Genomic DNA, 22,488 nt, shown 5'->3' with positions numbered 1-22,488 from the left:
GAAGCTCTGATCTTCCTCTTCTGTTGCTGCTGTGGTGTCCCTGCTTGTTCACTGGTCGAGGTACCGTACGTTGTGCGAGTTCTAAACCAAAACCAACAGACAACACTTCTGATCTGGTGTGAATGGTATCTGGCTGTATGACATCTGCATGTGACGTGAGCCTTTAGATTGCCCCCTGTTTCAGCCAATCAAATACTAGCAAGCTAGGTCGTCTCCAAGAGGCAGATTCTGCGAGGGCACATCGGAATTATCTAATATATGCAAACCGACACCCTTGGGGAAAAGACTATCGCCATACCTGTTTAGACTGGTTTGGGTAACAACTCATGTCCTAGGCCTGCTTTTACATTTGTACTTTCTGTTTTTGTGCATTTTAATGTAAATTATTGGTCCTTATATGGTCACATTGTGCTTTTTATGTTTGTAATTCTACTCATTAAGCACTTTGTGACTAATGTCTGTGAAAAGCACTTTATAAATAAATTTTACTTACTTACTTACATACAAAGAGCGACCATCCAAAGAACAAAGCACCTCTCTGGCTGCAAACTGCTCACACACTTACACATTTATTTCACTTACTGATACACACTTTACAGATGAAATGTACAAAATGAACAAGAGAAGAAATGCTGGAATGTTGATGAATGTAGAGGTCAGTGGTGGGCAAAGAGAGGGAAAGGAGAGAGGGAGAGGCACAAGTCACACACATGGTTCTAGTTAGTGGACTCCCATTACGGACAATGTGGTCTGGAAGAAACTTTACATTTCACAGTCTAAGGGCATGTTTAAGACACTTCTGCCCGTCACTGAAAGGTCGCTTTCAGTCATTTCATACATGGATAATACACACTGTGCAACTACATAGATAAGAGACCAACAATGGACAATTGGAATGGTGAGAAATAGAGGTCGATAGTGGTTTGAATTGTAACATATAGGCAGGGGAACAAAGAATGTCAAAATACACAGCCACCAGCTTGCTGTAAAAATGGGTTGTAAATGTGTGGTCCTGTACTGTCTTTATCGGGAGTTTTCAAGTGTTATCTAGCTGGCAGCTGATTGAGGCTACAACACACTATTTGACTTTTTCTGCATTTTCTAACAATGGATAACTTCTGTCTTTTTGTGACTGGAAACTATTTTATCACACGAATCCAATAAATGTCATGTGTGAATCAGCTGTTAGCCATAGTTGCTACGTAGTATTACATAATTCTAAATATCACGTTATATACGTAGAAGAGTCAAATCATTTTACTCATGAACTAAATACTCTACCATCTGGTTTAGCTGGTTAACCTTAGCTAGCTTAAGGTTTGACAAAAAAGGGCCAAAACATGAACTTCAGCAGGCATTCAGTGGAAAGTAAGTCTTTGTATTTGTCATGGGCTCCATCTGCATGGATAACTCCACATTAGATAGTGGAAGTCTTGGGGGAAGGGAGGGATCCGGTGCCTTTGTGTCTGGGTTTCAAGTTCACCGTTTGAAAAACTCTCCTTTGCTTTTCCATGCCTGAATCCAGAGGATCATTAAATGGAAAAAAAGAGGCTTAAGCAATTTTACGCTCAGATTCACGGAAAGTGAGAAAGCAAGGAGACCGCTCGAAGGTATGTGGGATTACAGTCGATATGTACACTAAGATTTATGGCATTAATCTGAAATTGTCCAGACGCAGGTCTTAAGTTTGTCCCGGTTTGTAAATCAGGTGTCACAATTGTTTGTAGCCTTTTGGATTATATAAAAAAAATAATAAAGTATATGCCTTTGTGCAAAGCCTACAAGGACGTTTAGCCTACATCTAACTCCACCTTTGTATGTATATGTTCATGTGTTGCCAACAGCCTGTTAAGTTGATGTTGGCACCAGATGAAACGGCTCGCATGGTCTTAGTACTTCCTATGGAGGGGGCTGATTGCTACTTTAATATCAACTCTGTGGAGTTGTGGTCACTATAAACTACAGTCTGACACACAGAAACACTGTAGTTGTGATGCAGATAATTCTGGGAACTCACTAGATATAAATCACATCTGAAAATGCATTGGTTCACATCCATAACGACGGATTTCGTAAATTTGCTTTGTATCTCCTTCGTGAATCTGTTTTCGCTAGATGGGGTTTCCCACAATTGAGTTTAACTGGCGGACTTAAGATATGTTGAAGACTTAAGGATATCACAAGAATCAGTACGGGCTATCTAAAATAATATGTAGGCTATTTCAAGAGTTAATTTGTCATTTTGGGAATTAGCTTAGATGAGAGATCCATAACATCGGTACATTAAGCATGAAGCTAGAGCCGGGAGGCAATTAGCTTAGCTTGGGAAAATGAGATACACAGCTAGCATCATTTTTTCCAAAGTAAAAAAATACACCTCTAAAGCCCACTAATAAACAAATTGTATAATTTGCTTTATCCATACAGACATCGGAAAAAAAACACTTTATGGTTGAGGGAGTTTCTGTACATTCCTCTTTTTTTTTGCGGTAAACAACTGCAGGCGTTCATCAAGAAACAGTTACAGCACCTATTTCCCGGGTCATGTTAGCCAGCAAGCTAGCTAGAGACAGGGCAGCTGTATTCCCAAGCTTCCACTCTTTATGCTAAGCTAAGCTAATCACCTCCTGGTTCACTATGCTTAACGCACAGACATGAAAGTGGTAAAAACTGCCTTATCTAATCTTTGGCAAGAAAATGAATAATCATTCCTTAAAATATCTTGTTTATTAATTTCAAAACCTTGAGTTGCAGCATTATTCTTATCTGATGGTAGCATCATCTCGCTTTACCTCACTCACTAAACTTGACTCTCAATGACTGTGATAACTACACGCCACAGGAATATAATCTGCTGATATCGGATTGCAACCTGTTTCATGCGAATGGGAGGGCTTCGATTAGCCTGCAAATTCAAATCTCCAATCTCCAATCCGATTGTCACAATGGACAAATCTGGTCTAAATCAGCACAGGCTTCTATTGTGTTCCTAGTTTAAGCTACACATGATTCAAAAATGGGTGCAAAAGAAACATTCTACATGAAATACACCAGTAAAGAAAACATTTCCTTTTGCATCCCACTCTCATAAAAGGAAGTCATACCAAAGAACATACAAAATCATATGTACAATTGGGTCATAATCGTGAGACATTACACATGTTGCCCTTCACAAAGCATTTGAATACAAAATACTACAGACTATAAATAGACAATACTTTTTACATAAGGCACAGGTATTAGTGGTGTTTGTGTGTGTTCATCTCATAGCTGCTGCTCCCCAAACTGAATCTGGGCGTACACGGTGCCACTACACGACGCCTTGGTTTCCGGAATTGGCTTCACCAGATCCAGCTCTGCGTAGGTCAGATTCTCCTCCACTATCTTCGGCTGGAGATGGAGGAGGAAGACGGCAGAGGAAAATAATGATGGAGGAGGGAGGGGGAGGGGGGGGCAAAGGAAGGGAAGTGGTATCGTGGTTAGAAAATGAGCAGGGAGTTTGAGAGAGATTATTTTTATGAAGAACTCCATCATTAATCCTAAACTTGAGATTTGTCAGTATATGAATACAGACAATAAATCTTTTGAACTGGTAAACAGCAGTTAAACAGCAGTTAGCAGGCAAAGAATGGTAGAGTCCAACAATGTTGCCGTTTTCCTCTCGTCTCTCCATGGTTTCAGCTTTACAGCATTGGTTTGGTACAGAGCAGGTTTTGTGCAGACGTCACCTTATAGGATTCTTGGGCTGAGGTTGCCAAAATCCAATCAACTCTTGCCGCATTCTGTGCCATTAAAAAGCCAAGTTGCCACAAAGTCACTTCATTCCAGTGACAATTGAAACCAAACCTGGGTTATGTGGCACAGTTTATGACATTTTCTGGTACTTTTGATTACGTGTACTCCTGTCACATGCTGGTTGCGCTTCATTATATTTGGCACGGAAACACTCGCCTGTCACTATGAATGCCTTGCTTGGTATGGTTAGTTGTAGGCAAAAGCTACCAATGCATGTGTGCTGTTAGAAAAAATGTTCTCCAAAGTGATATGCGCCACACATATACATATGTGGGTTTAAAACAGGCAAAAGTGATTACTGGTAGATTCCTGATTATTTGGCTGCAATAAAGAACGAGGATCAAGTAAACGATGTATGAAAAGGTCATGCATAGAACTCACCAACACTACTTTCCTTGGTTGTTGTTTTAAAAGTTTGGGTTTCCGTGTTTTGTCTCCAATGGGTACTGCAGGGACAAAACAAAGGTCAGTGGTTGTGCAGAGATCTGTTTAGCAAATATAATGTGTATATATCTATGCCTCCAACAAGAGCCAGATCTCTCAATCCATAACCACAAACTCGACGTGCGCTCCCATTCACGTAGTGTTTAGTGCAGCTCTGAATAATGCACAAGAACCAGTCAACATTTGGCTTAAAGCTGCACTAGTCTGTTTTTTCATATTAATAATGGATCAAAGAACTATGTGTAATGTTAGAGGGGTCGCCTCTAGTGATGAACCCACAAAGAATTATCACCTGGACCTGTTGCCCGTCTCAGCCCTATTCACACTTTTCATCTTATTTCTTTGGTTTTAAAGCAATTTAAGGGAATAATTTGGCACTTTGGGGAATAAATGTATTAACTTTCTTCCTGCAGGTTAGATGTGAAGATTAATAGCATGCTTGTGTAGAAGGAACAGTGGTAGCTTAGTGCTGTCCAGCAGTAATAAAATCCCCCTACAGCCCCTCCAAATCTCACTAACTAATATGATTATATCTTGTTTGTTTCATCCGTACAAAGAAAAGTGTAAAAAAACAAAGTTTTTCCAAAGTGTTTGGAATGTTCCAGACTATTTCTCCAGTTCCTGGGGTTTCTGCTGGATGTGGAATCAGGCAATTGTTTGCTAGCACATTCCCCATAGTGACTTTACACTGTTATATTATGTCAAAGTTGTGTACTGGTTGTTCGAAAAAGTGTCCAAAAAAACATCAATTAATATTATTTAAAAAAGCACAAAACAAGGTCAGCACAGAACACTTTAAACTTCAGGGATTTGAGAGCTCTACCACATCGTGTCGACCATTACGATGGTACTTAACTCAAAATAACTTGCAAAAGGATGAATTACATTCCACATGCTGCCCCATAACTCAAGAGTTTATATGTGGAAGGGGCGGATGTTGACCTCGAATGCCAGCACATATTCATGTTTGAAAAGCAAAGCGGAACAAAATGAACCATGAAATTAAACCTCAGTGTGGACTGATGCTCATGCTCAGCTATTTCTGCTGGTGACTTCCAAGGAGTATTATTTAATCCTGCAAAAATATCTGATTCGAAAGGATGTACATTAAATGAGCTACTTTGAGCTACCGATGACAAAACTGTAGATATGAATGCACCCAGAGACTCATATTTACCCTTTGCTGGTATCTCTGGTGGTATCTCCTCTTGGTAGTCTCTGCTCCTTTTCTTCCTGTACCTCCTCTCCTTCTTAGGCAGAGCGGGAGACACATTGATCACACTGGTGACTGTCTCTCCTGAGCTGGAATGAGACCCGAATATCAGAGGTTCAGTGCAGTTAAGAAGACCCGAGTGTTCACTTGCTTTTATGGCAATGTGTGTCGCCCTGAAAATCTTACCTGTTCTGAGGGCTTTTGACCAAAAGGTAATTATCTGCAGAGATACAACACATTTAGAAACACGATAACAGGTATGGAGGTAAAGGTTACTGTGCTAAAGCAAACCTCTAAATGCAAAATTGAGTTAAGAAACAGGATCACGGTCAAAGGTCAGGGGAGAGTTATCTTGATGTTGCTGCTTACCTTTTAACCTCTGCTTCCTCTGTATGTACTGGCAGGTCACTGTCACCGTGAACATGCACATACACAGCAAACCCACTGAGCAGATCAGCACTGCACACAGATACACATCTGAAAAACACAAACATGTACACACACATCAGCCTCATGCCTACTGCTCCACTATACACAATATAATGATTGTTTTGCTGAGCTATTTAAAAGGCACTGTGCTATATCCTTTGGTTTGGGCTATTTTTTGCCTGCCAAGGACAGTGCGAGTCCACCACAAACACACACACACACACACACACACCTACATGCACACATGCGTTAAATATATGATGTCTTACCTTCAAACAAACTCCACAAGCTTTCTTTGGCCTTGGTGGCCGGTAGGACATGCACTACATGGAGAAAGAGAGAGAGTGCGAGAGAGAGGAGAAGCATGTTAGGTCCACTGTCATCACTGTGGCGTACCCGCCGCCTGATTGCACGCTGGCTAGAGTTTAAATAAAGCTAATTGTAGGAAGACAACGGGCCGAGACTGGACTCCTCCCTGCTCGATGGTGTCTCTGAATCACAGTCCAGAGGCTTCATCATTAACCTTTGCTGACTGTCGCCCTCACCTTCAGAACAGGCTGTTGTGGTGAAACATCTGTTTTTTCCTTTTGGTAACCTCAACATTACATTATAATATTGACAGGAACATTCAGATCCCAGTCCATTTCATAGAGGCATAAATCAGGCTTTCTAAAATTGAGAAAACACAGTTCCCTTGTTTGCAATGGCAGTAAGTCAAATTCAGCTAACAAGTAGAAAAGACAGGTGAAGACGGATTGCATTGGTTTAATATAACATATTTATTGATTGTCAGATAACTTTAAAAACAAAACAGAGTAGGTATTTCTCAGGGTGCAAAAGCACAAGCTGCCAGCTAAATGACCGACTGTCACACAACAGCTGTTGTATATTGCTATCTGGCCGTCTAATTGTGATCTTTCATATCGGCATTTCCTCAGAGGCCGACCAAAAATTTACTCTTGCAGTGTGTGCAGAATGCAGCATCAATGTGGGCGGGTATTTTACAAACATTTTAAATGACTATATTATTATTATTGTTATTGTGACAGGTATTGAAACAGGGACAACTTTGGACGTCTGGAAATGCAACAAAGATCCCAGGAATCGAACGGTGGACGTTGCGGCACAAAAGCAGACTTCTTTTTTATTTTATTTTGTTTTCCAGTCGGTGACCATTTATGTGGCCAGTTTAAATGACTTTCGCTGCCAAATTTTGTCAGATATAGCTAGCTAGCTTATTAACGCTAGCTCCTTGAGAACATCTGGTTGAGTTTGTAGCTAGCTCAAATACAGTTATAACTCTGCAAAATATCTTTATACTAAATATTTGTAATGGTTACATACGTCATGGACATAAAGGAAGAGGATTGTTTTTTGTATTTTGTGTTAATTCGTTCTATAAGTACAGTATTATTGGATAAATGGTAAGGTTAAATTGCTTGACAGACCTGCCATGCCTAATTATGGTTAAGCAAACTTTAAAGTACACACCATAACAAGAATCAAGATAAGCTCATTAAAATGGATTTGACTTAAATAGTGTTTTAGCGTCACCATATCATTTTGGGTCGTGGCTTACTGGACATTTCAGCAGAGTAGATTATGAGCACTAGTGGGGAATCAAAGGCATGCAATTGCAGCATTACGCTGTGTCATGAGAATCCCAGCTATGTGGCTGAGAAAATATGTTTCCCAAACTCAACCTGAAATCTCGCCTCACGCAGTCACTCGTTTCTCCGACCCATGTGACCACAGCAGTCTTAACGCCGCTGTACTCCTGCTGAGCTGAAGTGACACCCACCGGGCCATCTTGAAACACCCAAAACCACCAGAGGCTGACGACAGGCAGGCTCGCCATACCGGCTGGAGACTTTCCCACAGGCAAACTTGCTATGAGCATGCTTCAGATGATTCAAAACATATCTGCACTGTAGGAGCTATTACGTGGATCCTCCCTGCATGCATTGATCCTGCATTAGTACTTTAGACAATTCTTTATGTACAAAAGTAAGAGTAAGAGTATCAATACCTAAAGCTCTAAAAAACTAAAGCGCAACTCCACTACGTCTTTCAACCAACTAGTCAGAAACTTCCTCAGGATTATTGAAAAAAAAAAGCAGTATTTCATCAAATTAACATTGGCAATTCCTCCATCTGTAGATGAATGAAAGGAGGAGAAGCTATTTCCTGCTCATTATAGGGGAATTGACATGTAAGGAAGTAGATGCACACTAAAAGATAAAAACCAAACTGAACATTTTGGACTGAAGCTGTGCAGAACAGTTAAACAGCCTGCAGTTCAGTTTCTTCAGAATGCTGCATCATGCTAATACCTCTCCGGTCAAACTACTAATTTTCCTATAGGATAACATTGCAACTAAATGTCTCTAACAGCAATAACAGGGTACCCTTACACCAAACTGCTGACAGCACACCACCTTCTTTCACCAGCTCACAGAGCGCTATGTTAAACAATGCCAGTTCAGAAAGTAAAATGCACTAAGCAGCGGTGCCTTTTGGCCAAAGAGGTGAATTGTCCTCGGAGCTCTAATGTGATCCCTCTCTGCTGTGAACTGGCTCTCAGTTATCAGTTGTTGTTGTGGTGGTTGACATTTTCACCTTGTTTCAACACTTTCCTTAATCCTTTTCTCTCGACTGTCTCCATCTGTGAAACCACTAACCCTACACTGCCCTTGTGTGCCTCAATCAGAAAAGAACTGGTTGTGGATTATTAAGTACCTTTTGCTAAATATTTACTATGTAACATATGAGAGGGTTTGTCTTTTAAAAGGTTTATCTGTCGCATGTGCCACTGTCACTGACGGTTTGAGCAAACATGACAAAAAGTTATTTTTATTAAAGCTACCAACCGTAGCTTTAACTGCAAAAGCCATTTACTGTAAAGTTTTTTTTTCTGAACACAAATTGTATATTTTGTCGAAGACAGAAGTCAAACAGTTTCCCATATGTGTTAGCCCGATGAATGTTACCTCATCAGTGATCTACACAGCTTAGTGTGGCTGTTTTTGGCAAAGCTTATGTGAAAGGCATATTCTATATGACACCGCCAACATTGTAATGTTCCCTTTTTGTTCTATTACCATCATTATCCATGAAAATCTTAAAGCCACCAGTGTATGTAGGTAATAGTATCTGTAGCATCTACAGCAAATGCATTGGTGTAGGGCTGCACAGTTTCTGAGTGAAATCATGTACTAAACAGACTTTCTCCCCCTTGTTTGAAATGGCAGCTGATTTAATTCAAAGGCCCGCCCTTCTTCCACAGTAAATGAATCACAGCGTACATCTCGATAACATCTCTGACGTTTATGTGGCGTCTTTGAAACGGGTTCTGTGCAGCTCTGTTAGTGCGGCAGCTGTGCATGTTGGATTAATCAGAAATGGGATAAATCTGGTGTACTGTATGTGCCATTAAACTGGCTTTTATCCCCGACATAGAAAATGGCTTCTTTTTATTAAAGCAACTTTTGAATGGCTGAAGACTACATCAGACTACAGTGGAAGTATTCAAACACACTACCTTTTGTTCGTCCAAGCCACAGAGTTGCATTCATTTTCAGACTGTTTCAGATTTGAGGCTCTTTTTTTGTCCCCCAACAAACCCAATTCTGTAAACATCAATACACAGACTGGAGTGAATAAACCTCTGTGTCTTCACTATCGACTGAGTCAGTCACTGCTCGGATTGACTGTATTATAAATGACTGGAGACGAATGTAAGTACACAGCGACCTTGTGTGTTTTAACAAAGCTTTGAATAGTTCGCCCTTTAACTTCCTGCTGTCTCTTTGCATATTTTCTTCTAACAATTAGCATCATTCAGTACATCTTACTCACTGTGTCCCTACTATGGTGATTAACACAGGCCCTTTATTTGTTGCCTTCTTAAAAACAAACCTCTACAGCGATGTTTGTGACCCCAAGAACTGCAATATTTCAGATTTTGTCTTGTGAGGTTGCCAATACAATACCCAGAGTTCCATGTTCTTGCTATACTTAAACCCATGCCACATCCGTGTGCCGTGCACCTCTTGGAAGCACTCATGTTAACTTGCAGTCGCCCACACGTGTTATAGAAATACCCACGAGTTCGGTTTGTTTATGCCAAGAGGAGGCTGTGTCCACACTGTGCTCTACCGAAACCCTCCGACCTCTATGGATGTGTTTATTATAGCAGTAGTAAGTAGAGTAATGAGATTTTTGTGAGATTGTGGAAACACCTGCTCACCTAATGTTATCCGACCGCAGGAATTCCAACACTTTGACGTCTCAAAGGCACACATTTGTGCACATAAAGGCTCAGTCATCTGCTGTTTGTAATGTGAAGTGTGGAGCAGGAGCAACGGTCCCAGAGGGGCTTTAACCCCTCAGCTGTATAGCTGACGTTTATCATAGCTGTCAACTGTTGGTGTGGATACTGGTAAGGAATACCACCGCCTGCTGGGGTGCTGGGCAGAGCAGTGAAGTTCATTTTGTTTTCCATATTTAAATGGGCTGGTTTATAACAGCCTGCATGATAAACAGGTGGTATGAAGTTTGAAAGATGTGGGCATTTACCAGACAGGAAGGGCCTAGAAAAGGATGCTATTCAGTTGCATTATGGGAAATGTAGGATCCAGCATTTTTTCAAGTTAAACTCACACTATAGGAACTTAAAGTCAGGATATGTCAGGCGGTGGTGCTTCGATTTTGACCATTATTTTTGTAAATCGGTCTCTTACAATTCCCCCAACTTTATAGAGGTATAATAGTAAATTGGTCGAGTGCAGCTTTAACAGATTTTTAGCTGGATATTACAACCCCGTATCAACCAAAAACATGTCTACCTTCCGCTCCAAGAGGACACCGTTTACCACAGTTTATTCTTATATTTATGTCCATTTAGAATAAACTTTTTCAGAATAGAGTCACGCAGAAATAGTTTGTTTCTAAATTTGTTCTTTTGCTGTTGTAAATAAAAAAGTAGATCTAAAAACTAATGAGTAGAATGTTCAGATTGCTAGAGGCTGCAAAGCTGTGTTTTGAAACCACAATGGACTGCACTTCCTTGGATTGAAATAGCTCTCCACATCCTTGACCACGAGCGGTTAAGAGTGAAGACAGCTGCCCACTTGACTGCCACTGCAGACAAACATCAGAACTTCACCTTCACAACTATCTCTTGTTCCAATTCTGCTGAGTCTCTCTGGACTCTGTCTGTTCTACATTTGGGAGGGAAACTCCATGTCTAGGCCAATGTCAACAGCTCTCGTTAGGGACTGCGTGTCTGCCCGGGCCCAGACTTGGCCGTGGACACCCCCCGAAAGTCACAGCCTGTAGGAACGCTTCCATGGAAAATGTGGTGAGCAACGTCTAGTGTTGTTCAACACTGACAGTAGGGACTAATATGAACTGTCTTTAGATTGTTGCAAGAATTACACTTTGTCCTGCACTCATTCCTGAGATGAACCACTAAAACACACTGAACCAATTTCACATGAACGCCTCTCCAACTGCTTTCTGCTGATCTTTGATGTGACACAGCACTGACCAAACCTACAACCAAGCCATTAGGGTTTCTGCATGTTCTCTTATAAATGCTTGGTGTTGTCTCCGGGATAAATGTGACACATTTCCAGTCAGTTACAAATAGTTAGAAACAAATCTGGATTAGCATTAGCATCACCATTCACAAAAACCCAAACTTCATCTACAAAAGCAAACACAGAAGAGGACATCCCACTTACAAATATAGACATCTGCCCCCACTTCCGCACATTGTATTGAGGTGAAGCCAAAGGAGGCTGGAAACGCGGTATAAAGATCATACACCCCCCCCCCAAGTCAATTAGCAGCCGATCACAGCCACAGTTTGTTGGTAAGAGAGAATCACAGCTGTCAATCATGACGTCACACCCACTTTATATTGCATAAAAAACAAGTTTGAACATACATCAGCGTGATAAGAACTACCTTAAATGACAGAAACCGTCTTTGGGGAAGAATTATTTGACGTGTAGCTGGATTATTTAGTTTAAGACCCATACTGCAGCCATCAGGGGGCTATCGAGATTATTTTTGGGGAGCTGTCATATCATCCATCTTTAAAGTCAATGCCCAATCCCTTCTCCTGAAATGTGATTGTCTAATCAATAGCAACTGTAACTAGGCACATTTGGTCTGTCAGGCTTTGCATTTGTCTTTTTTTCCAGCCTTTCCAAAACCCACAAACACAAGAGCAAAAGTGTAAAGGATACATTTACCAGTGTGTTTACCTGCTCTAACATAGTTTGCAAATGTTAGCAAGCCGTTATAAAACCCAGACAGGAAACTACGACAAGTACTCCCCACTTTGTGGAAGCCAGTCCTGGATGCTATCAGAGTTTAGGCTAACGTAAGCAACTCAGCATTTTTTTCATCCAAATCATGCAGCTAATCTACTGGCGACAATCATCATTTCAGCTGCCCAATTGATGCTTGCATGGCTTTAAATAAGAATCCAGCTCTTGTGTAGCTTACCTCTACCTCTATCTAAAATTTAGTTTGAAAGAAACACTTGAAAAATTGTGTGGTAAACCTGCCCTTGTTATCATTGTAAAGTGCACATTTTGGAAGGAGCGAAAGCTTGACATAGGCTACGTGAAGGGAAAATTCTCATCGCTTTTAAAGTGTGTCTGGTTATATGAAGGCGATGGGATTTCTGGGCAGTATCTGGTACCAGTAGATTTGTCATCCGTTCCGTTGTGTGAACGTCAATGTGCCAGCGGTGGCATTGAAACCTCACATTCTCTTTGCTCACTCTCCAAGATCATCTACTCAGTCAAAGCCGCAACTCATTGCGATGGAGGACCCTTTTATCTGCGGACTTGCTCCCAACCAATGACATTTCCCCTCCCAAATCAAAAACAGGACAGCGCTTTTGCTCCTTGAATCCACTTCACTGCCTCATCAGCCAGATGGATAACATCATCCAGTTGTGGTTAAAGAAAGTGCTACTGCTGGAGATGCAGAACTGCTCCCCTAAGACAAATAGTTTTTTTCTGCTATCTTCAGTGTATTGTTATCACAAGTTTGGCTTACTTGGGGCTCTTCTTTAGGTCAGCAAGCCTATAAACATCACCCAATTTGCTTTAAACTGACATTTTGAGAGAGGTGGCACAAAAAGCCCCTCCCCTCTCCTTCAGATCCAGTCATATTCTATCATTTTGAGTTCTAAATGACCTTATAAGAGAGTTACAAAGGGCATCCAAGCTTTTTCAGAAACGCCTCAAACACAGCTGGAAACTGCTCAATAGCTTTCTGTTGCTGGCCGTGGAAGATCTCTGCAGACCAACCTGGCATCTGTGTGAAACTTTTTGCGGCTTCAGTATTATCAAAACAGCATTTTCTCATTGCTTCTGTTGTGGTTTCAGAAATAGCTGTTAAGTCACCGCCCTGCACCCTCAAAAGCAGTGATGTCATTCTGTGAGAAACTGGGCTCCAGCTACTGCTTTCATCTACCAAGAGTGAATTGGAGAAGCCCACTGCCAGAGGTTCCCCACCTTTTTTGGCTCAAGACCCCAAATTTATTCCCAACTCCACTTATTCAATACAATAACATTTCTTTGCTATTGATACTTTTCAAATGAAAGACAGGAATCTTGACGTCTATGCTACTTAAGACTCCCTGAGCACAGTTGACTCTGATATTTGTTTAAACTCACCCTGTCTAAAATTCAAATGTCTAATTTGTATATTGGGAAACCCTACGTAAGGTTGCAACTCCAGTGTCCTAATAGTTTAAGAGGCGATTCGGTAACAATGCAGGGATTTCCACTTCAATATGTCTTCATTATGTGCATACAAATATGTATTATTTCCTATTTTTGTGTTTCCTCAAGTAAAGTGACACATCATACAACTTGTGTATCATTTATTAATGAGATTTTTGGTCAAACTGGTGAGAGGCAGCGGTTGGTTTGCGTGAATTTGAGCACTCTGTCCTGTTCTTCCGTTGGTCTGAACCACCAAGATTTGATATTTTTGTCTGATGTTGGGATCTATTATAACTGACATGAAGCTGACCATGCACTTTGCGCTCTGTGAGGGAGCAAACTACAAACTAATACCTTTCATTCCCTGTTTCAAAAAAGGGCTTTGGGTAGGGCATTCGTTCATTCGTTCAAATGTTAAACAGTGTGATGCTGACAGACTGGTTGCTTGTTGAATCTTCCAGTGATAAGAAAAGGCCAGGAAAAACTAAATCAGTAAGATCCGCCCTTACCTCTGAGCTCAGTAGCGGCGGTGCGGTTGGATGAGGCCTTCCAGCGGTCCTGGTGCTTTCTAAACTCCTGCACCCGGCACATGTAGAGCCCCCGGTCCCCCTCGGACACATTCAAGATGACCAGGTCAAAAATCTTCCCCTGCTTCACCACCGTCAGCTTCAGTTTGGGCCACGGGAAACTCTTGGTGTAGTTGCCATAGAAACGGGCCTTCCTCATGTTGACGCGGGCGATGAGGAGTTCGTCCTCCGGCCGGTCCGTGCCCTCTGGCAGGAAGGTCCATTTCACCACTGGCAAAGCAGCGTTGCGGCGCCGCTGGGACACAACGCAGGAGAGTGTGACATTTTGACCCTCCTGGGCCACCGTGAAGGGGGAAGGGGTGATGGTGACGTTGATGGCCAAACACAAATCTGGAGAAGAACTACACAAGTCATTTCAGAACCATTTGTAGTACGTAATATTAAGATGTCTGGATTTGTTGGATGACTGGTGATCTCTTTTATATATCATACATCCCATACCTGATACTACAAATCCCTTATGAAGTGAAAAAGATGTCAGAGAAGTGGATGCAGGTTATGTCTTAACCAAACACATGTGAGGCCATGTTCCTCTCTTGTTTTGACTGCATATTGGTTACATCAACCCTTTGATTTTGACTTTAAACGCATTCAGCTGTTTTCTGTCTATCAATTCCTTTGTCTATGCCACAGAGTGTTGGCTACACTGTAAAAAAGAAACACCATGTCAAGCCAAGTGCTGAAACTGAATACTTTATTGACTTTGTTGGATTGTTATTTAGGTGTTCGAGTGTTAAACCCCATTGACTTAACTGAGAATTTAAATCCCAAAACAGTAGAATCGATATGTCCAGGTTTGGTAATAAAATAACAGCTTCTTAACTGTCTTCATTTGAGACATTTAGTGAACAGCGATACACTCATTTAGCTCATCATTTTAAGCCTCAAGAACAAATAGCAAGTTCTGTCATTGAAATGGCATTATTCAAAATTTGAACTTGATTCCATTTTAAAACTGATTAAGCTAATCTAATAAGTGGCAAATGACAAACTAGAGAACATCTTGTGGTGGGATCCTGATGCTAAAATCGGACCAGCGGCATAAAGTGGGGGGCCAACGGGCCCTACGCCCCTCTTGGCAGGCCGCGCCCATCTTCGAACATCAAACCATCATTTTGATCTCAACTACACACCTATAGAGTTTTAAACCCCTAGCATAGTACTCAAACCATCTCTGGAGTAGTTTCCAACACAGTAGATGTCTCCCGGACACATTTTGCCATGATGACTCACACACACAGTCACACAAGATGAAAACAATACCAGTGGTAAAAATGTATAATATTGAATGTTAAAAATGTTGAAATTTTACAGCGCAAGACGCTGTGGTCCAAAAATGATAAGAATGCCTGAGGTTTAACAGGTCAATGATACTTGACCTCGGAAACAGCAGTCGACCAAACAATCTCCACGCTAGGTCGACTTATTGGCTTGCTCAGCAGATGACGATTGCTCAGTTGTCAGGAAACTGGAGATGTTCATACTTGAAATAATTCTCATCATCTCAGTTTTATCATCTACTCTTTTTTTCGTGGGTGAAGGTGTTTGTTCATTGACACTGTTCAATGTTTTAGCCAACATGGACGGGAAGTCCTAGAAGTTCTCAGAATAAGTCGAAGGTAGATCGTCCTGTCATGGGATTCAGTTTGGGATTCACCATATAATCATGCAGTTTAGACCAGTTTCTAGATGGTGTCAAATCTGTGTCAAATGTGAGGGGGAAATTGAATTGAAGCTTCAGCTTGTTTGAAATGTTCCCTATAATAAAATAAGTACTTTGCATTAAACACGGTGTGCATTAAACGTCTCAAAAGCCTGACTGAAATAATAACAATCAGCCCAACATTTGTAGTGAACGTTTTTTTTAAAAGAAATAAAATCTTTATGTCATATGGTAAATCCATACAGTCCATATCTCGAATGAGGTTGTTGTTGCGCAACAGTCTGCTTCTCATCACTCTTTTTTTTTCCTCGCATGTGACGACATACGTCCGACGAATATTGAGGAACAAACTTTACTGTCGGCGTCTGTTGCATGACCATATATCACTATACATTTTTCCCAACCTTGAGCAATTTGTAATAATAACAACCTGTTTCCACAACACACAAACTATTCACTGTCACACAGCTCAGATGCTTTCAGCTCAAAACATAAATTGAAAAGTTTTGTCTTTCATTTAGGTTTTGAGTGACAGAACTAAAGAAGAAAAACATATCCGAGTGGCTGAAAAGTGTTGTCTCGGTGATCCATGTTGACTTTGAACTCTCAAACTGTTCAATCAAATCAGCTGTTCTGACATAGGATCACTGAAATCACCATGAATTGAATGTATAAGTGAAACAAAAAGCTTTGTTCCACTTCAAAAAGCACCAATTTTCACTTGTGGAACTTCCTCTCATCTCTGCAAACAGACGCAACTTTGATAAACGTGTTATTTTCATGCAAACATTACCCTGCAGTCTCTCTTGGTACGATGTTTATTCTAGCACAAAGAACTTTCAGTTAACAGACTTTCTTATCTAGTGTTCTTCATCTCCTCACCCATCAACCCCAATGTCCTCTCTGATTCTCAGATGTTTTATGCAAAGCCTCTCTGAAAAACATTTTGTCTCCACCACATCCACTTTGGTAAGAAGCAAAATAAACTTTTCCTACCTCCAAGCAGTGCTCGAGTCAGGAGAGCGAAGACCACATTGGAGATCTTCATTTTCCAGGACTGCAGCCTCCATAAACTCCCAGTTAAATGCCTCTGAAGAAAAGAAGTGCCAGGTTTCCTCCTCCTCTTCTTCTTCTTCTCTTTTTTTTCCAAGCTTGGGAGTGTAATATGAAACATTGGAGGCTCTGTTTCTACTCAGAACCTCCCTCCGCCCCTCCCCCCTCATGTCACACACAGCGAAAGCCCATTTGGCAGGCTCACGTGCACACACACACACACACAAACACATGCATGTGCACAGACACAGACAGGTGAGCATTTGCGAGGACACACACGCACGCACCCGCACCCCCCCACACACACACACCTCTCTATCCGTCGAGTGAGTGGGGAATGTAATTTCCTGTGCAGGATGGAGGTGTGTGTGTGTGTGTGTTGTTGAGATTGACGCCGAGCAAATCACACTTCCAGCTGTGGAGGACAGCGGGCGCAGACCAACGTCAGGGCTTTTATTTTGGAACACACACACACAGACACATATGCTGACACAGAAGGAGGGGGTGGGTTGCAGTCTGATTGTGGGTGGGCATCTTTGTGGCCAGTGAAATGATGGAGAAGAACATTGTAAGGAGGTATGTTCTGCATTCAAAGTTTCTAAATGATCCTCAAGTGTTAAACTCCTGTGGTCGCTCATCCTGCTTTCAAAATCGCGTTTGTTAAATTGTTGTCTGTGTGTGTGTGTGTGTGTGTGTGTGTGTGTGTGTGTGTGTGTGTGTATGTCTAAATGTCTAAATCTATCTCCCTCATCTCTTGTCTCGTGTAACAGGATCCCACAGTGAATCTTTGTCCAGCAGTCTGTCAGTTCGGGTTTTTTTCAGACACTTTGCTGGCTTTTATCAAACCTCAGAGAGCATGCGCTGTGAGGATCTGGGACACTTTTGATTTACGGATAATAAAGTGCTTCCAGTCCGGCGACATTTGACAAACACGGCTGTTCCCTTGACAAAGAAGTTCACAGAAATGTTGCTGTTGGCACTGATATTTGTTTGTAAACTGTATTGTGTTGATTTAGTGAACGCAGAGTGTAGCCTGTAAGGACACGCAAAGTAAGTGTTCACTCGTTCTACCACTAGATGGCAGTATAAGTGTATTTAAACCATAGATTTAGTCATATTTACCTGAGCTTTTGTTAATTATCTAGGTTATTGATACAGATGTATTTAATGCTGATTATTTCATCTGATATTTCATGTGTATGGTTAATTTACATTAGTTGTATACATCATGTATTTACTTGTTATATTTGTGTCATGTAAGAACTAAACATACCTACATGGAAGAGTGAGCGTGTGTTGATCATGAGGCAATAAATAATGACAGTTGAAAAAATAAAGATGTTTGGTTATTCTCATTGAACATTAAGCCTAATTGACCTACCTCATTGATTTGATTGTCACACTTAAATCCTGATTTGAATGGAAGAGGTCAAAGGGATAAGAGATGAGAAGATATAATGTTGGTCAAATGCTGTGGTCCAAATAAAATGACTTCAGTTTTATTACCATTGAGTTACAGAAAGTTTGACTCTAGAATGTTTTCATTTTTGTTCCCTAATCTCACAAGACAAGAGCAAAAAAAAGATTAATTGGTTCTCTTTCCTTCTTTGCTGCCATGTTACCGGTCTCGTGACCCCTCAGGTTGATCTCTGGAGCTGTAGGCGGATGCAGACCGTCAGGATGAATTGAGTTGGGAACCAATGCAACAGACTACCAGCTCTTTAGCATGTTGGACACACCAGCATGACACTGTCTCGTAAAATTAAGTTCCCATCCAATAAGACTGCTTTGGGAGGAGGGCTGTTGAAAACTGTGACCGTGATATGAGAGAAAAAACATGTCAAGCACAAGTCAAATACTCCCCTAAAAGCAGAACCCTTCAGAGTTAGTGCTGGCATTGCATTGTGATTACATTCCTGTATTTGACTTGTATTGCTGTATGCAGGTTTCCGTGGATCCTGGTTATACCTGGACCATGGTCTGGCCTCCTGCTGTGTCATAATCAGTGACTGTGTTGTAACTCTGTTATGTTGTTCATTCTGTACACATGACATCTGTCAAATAAATACTTGAAACAGAGTAAAACTGTGGTATGCTGTGTACTGCAGATGAACTTTGATGCTACCTAACACCTCTTCTTCCTGAGGAGCGAGATGCGAGACCCTAAAAACAGCAACGTTCTGTGGTTTGGGCATCTGGCTGACACTTACACATTGGATACTTTTCGGCATATTTGGGTTTTCACACCTACCTGACAAATATGAAACAGGACTCTGAATGACAAATATAACAAGTAAATACATGATGTATACAACTAATGTAAATTAACCATACACATGAAATATCAGATGAAATAATCAGCATTAAATACATCTGTATCAATAACCTAGCTAATTAACAAAAGCACAGGTAAATATGACTAAATCTATGGTTTAAATACACTTATACTGCCATCTAGTGGTAGAACGGGTGAACACTTACTTTGCGTGTCCTTACAGGCTACACTCTGCGTTCACTAAATCAACACAATACAGTGGACAAAGAAATATCAGTGCCAACAGCAACATTTATGTGAACACAAAAATGACTGATTAAACTATATCACGAACTGTATTGCATCAAACAATGCACCGATTAATCGAAAAGTTGATTCTTGCTGTGTACATGGATACATGAAATTAAATCGCCACTACTGCTGCTAACACACTCCCATCGGCCCAGGATTATTTATTTATATTCATTAATGTATTTTTCTTCTAATGTTACCCTGGTATGTGCTTGCATCACAGACTATATAACGTTAAGCATTTCTTGCATACGGTCATTATATTGCCTTCATTTTTATTTTGAAATATTCTTATTTCCGGGTTACATGTTATGCTCTGCGTCTCGTTTTAAATGAAACAAAAGGAACGAAATTCGACTCGGGTCCGTGTACGTTTTAGTCATCTGTTTTACCGTTAATTCGGAAAAACCAAAATACGGAAATACCATGGTATTCTCGTTTTTCGTTTCAAACCAAGAACGGGAAAACGGAAATGGGCGGTCGTATTTCCGTTTTTGGTTCTGAATTCAAAAACGGAAAAAGCAAAGTCAAATAATGAGCCGTATTTCGTTTTTGCAAATCCTTTTTTTGTTTTTTCATTTAAAACGAGACACAGAGCACAACAGGTAACCCGGAACAAGAATATTTCAAAACAAAAGTGAAGGCAATATAATGACCGTATGCAAGAAATGAATACATTAATTAATTAATCTCGGCCGATGGGAGTGCGTTAGCATCAGTAGTTGACTATATGCTGTTTAATATTCATTTATCTATGTACACAGCAATAATTAACTTTTCGATCAATCGGTGCATTGATGCAGTCTTTGATGCAATACAGTTCGTGCACTGCTGTCTGTCCACAGGTCTCAGTTTTCGGTAAGTAAGCAATTTATAACCATATGTGTGTTGTATTTGTTCTAAAACAGAGTTTTCTTTACACTTTAAAACAGTGTTTGATAAAAAAAAATCATTTAGCTGACAATCAATTGTGTGTTTGCTACTTTAGCTAACGCCACAACAGCTAGCTTAGTTATGTAGTAACATGATGTGAAGGTGATATGTATGTTAACATTAAGCTAACATGGTATTGCTCTCAAGTGTAATGCTAGATGAATTCAATTTTAGTAGCTTTTAGACTGTTTTATTAGCGTGTGGACTTCACAAACATGCAAATGTTAATGGACTATTGAATGAGTTGTAGACTGGCCATGCTGATTGCCAACTGTATATTCCTGACTGGTTGCAAGTGTGTTTTCAAATATGTTCAGTATGGTGGAATTAGACAAAGCTAACTGAAATCACGTTAGTAAATGGTGTTGAAGATGCACTTAATAAACAGCAAGGGGTTAATGTTACCGGCAGGCTTCAGTAAAGTGAAAGTAATCACCAGGTTGTGCTTTTTGATAATATAAGTAAAGGTAGTAGAGTCATGTAAGCAGAACTAAGATAATTCATTATTCCATTAAGAGAATGAAGTCGGTGTATATTTTAAGGTCACCATAGGTCCTTTAAATATTCTAGACATTTTTTGTAATTATTGATGTTTTGAGGGATATTTCAACAACTGTAATCCTTTTATACAGGCGACAAGTGCTTTCAACCCTAGGGCGGCCATCCTCCGGGCGGCCATCCTCTGGGCATCCAACTTGAGGAAGATGATGGACATTTCATACTGAAGTATATGGTAAGTCAATGTAACCAGCCACATGTACTGTTTTGTATGACAGAAACATTTTTAAGATCCTAATATCACTAATAGTTATAACAAGTCATTGCGACAGCACAAAAACCTCAGTTCACACCTGTTGAATAGGTATAGAACATGTCTGTGATTTTGAGAAAGGAAAACAATGCTGAACTTTTTTGCTTTAACTTGTCATTGTGAAGTAAATCTTGATTGCTCAGTGTAAGGGCTATAGAAAAATGACACCACGTTCCGTTTGTCTTCCCCAGCATCGTCTGCTGTTCAAGTTCAAATGTGTCAGAAATAAAGTGATGGGATTTACTAGGTTACATGTGTCTCACATCAGTCATGTGAATTAGTAGAGAGTGGGAACCTCCACACCACTGGTGGTACCGCTCCATAGAGGGATGTACAGACTACTAGCACTGTTTTAAATAATGAAGCACATTGTATTCATATGTGAATAACGTCTATTAATTCCTAATAGGTAGGGAGAGATCTTTCAACTGTATATTAATGTTTTCCATTGATTCTCTCATATACAGCACGCCTTGGCTGGCAGCACAGTGACGGTTTCAAAGAGGGCCTTCCTGCGGCTTAATCGATCATGACCCTTTTTTGCCAGGAGCTGGCTGCTCTAGTGTTCACAAAGGAGGTCCTTGCACTGTCCACCCTGACTGGGAAGTCTGGGAAAGTGGAACCTCCTAAAAGACAACTGGACGTTGCCAAAGTGCAGGCCATAACAGGTAGGTAATTGTCTTGAGTCGTATGTAGACAATTTAAAGCTTCTGTGATTTATAAAGCAGCAGGATCACATGTTCATGGTAAACACACCACCCGTGATGAAATATGTTTGACCTGCACTGGTAGGAATATTGGCATTTCATATTGATATAGTTCCTCAATGTTAATCCTGATTTACTGTGCAAAAAATAATATTTGTTCAACAGGATTTCCTGTGTAGTCAAAATAGAAGAAAATGTTGTATGAATATGCTGTGTGACATCATTTCTCGTCTCTTCTCTTAACAGATGCTGTTATTCAAGAGCCGCAGACGAGTGCCTCGGACGTGCGAGCGGTCATCAGATGGAAGTGTAACAACGAGCAGTTCAACCAAAAGAAAGGAACATAATGTGGAGCATGTTTGTATTTCTATTTAGTGAGCGAGAGTCTGCAGCGGTGCAATTTGTTTTGATGGTTCAGTGTTCTGTGTTATTTTAATTTGAAACATGGTCATTCTGTTTTGTTTAGTAATACATGTACCATATCAACTTAAATCAGAATTTTTTTTGCTCTCTGTTAAGTATATTTTTGTTAT

The 22,488-nt window shown here is 40.6% G+C and overlaps 1 protein-coding gene across 2 annotated transcripts; it reads right to left on the bottom strand.

Annotated features, from left to right (window-relative positions):
- Positions 1 to 489: 489 nt before the first annotated feature.
- vstm4b (V-set and transmembrane domain containing 4b) lies at positions 490 to 17,092 on the bottom strand. 2 transcript variants are annotated; one of them, XM_031843946.1, is made up of 8 exons: positions 16,882 to 17,092; positions 14,145 to 14,563; positions 6,151 to 6,204; positions 5,822 to 5,929; positions 5,639 to 5,672; positions 5,417 to 5,541; positions 4,177 to 4,241; positions 490 to 3,390 (listed from the first exon to the last, which is right to left on the bottom strand). In XM_031843946.1, the coding sequence occupies exons 1-8, from the start codon at positions 16,953 to 16,955 to the stop codon at positions 3,265 to 3,267; spliced, it is 1,005 nt and encodes a 334-aa protein (XP_031699806.1). In that variant the 5' UTR covers positions 16,956 to 17,092; the 3' UTR covers positions 490 to 3,264. The 2 variants fall into 2 exon arrangements, with proteins under 2 accessions (XP_031699806.1, XP_031699807.1); XM_031843947.1 differs by having other exon boundaries at positions 14,145 to 14,552; positions 16,882 to 16,962.
- Between the last annotated feature and the right edge of the window lie 5,396 nt (positions 17,093 to 22,488).

The sequence above is a fragment of the Anarrhichthys ocellatus genome, unplaced genomic scaffold, assembly GCF_004355925.1.
Source record: "Anarrhichthys ocellatus isolate YVR2014 unplaced genomic scaffold, GSC_Weel_1.0 scaffold4, whole genome shotgun sequence".
NCBI lineage: Eukaryota > Metazoa > Chordata > Actinopteri > Perciformes > Anarhichadidae > Anarrhichthys > Anarrhichthys ocellatus.
Note: the sequence above shows the minus strand (reverse complement) of the source record. Positions and strands in the feature narration are given on the sequence as shown.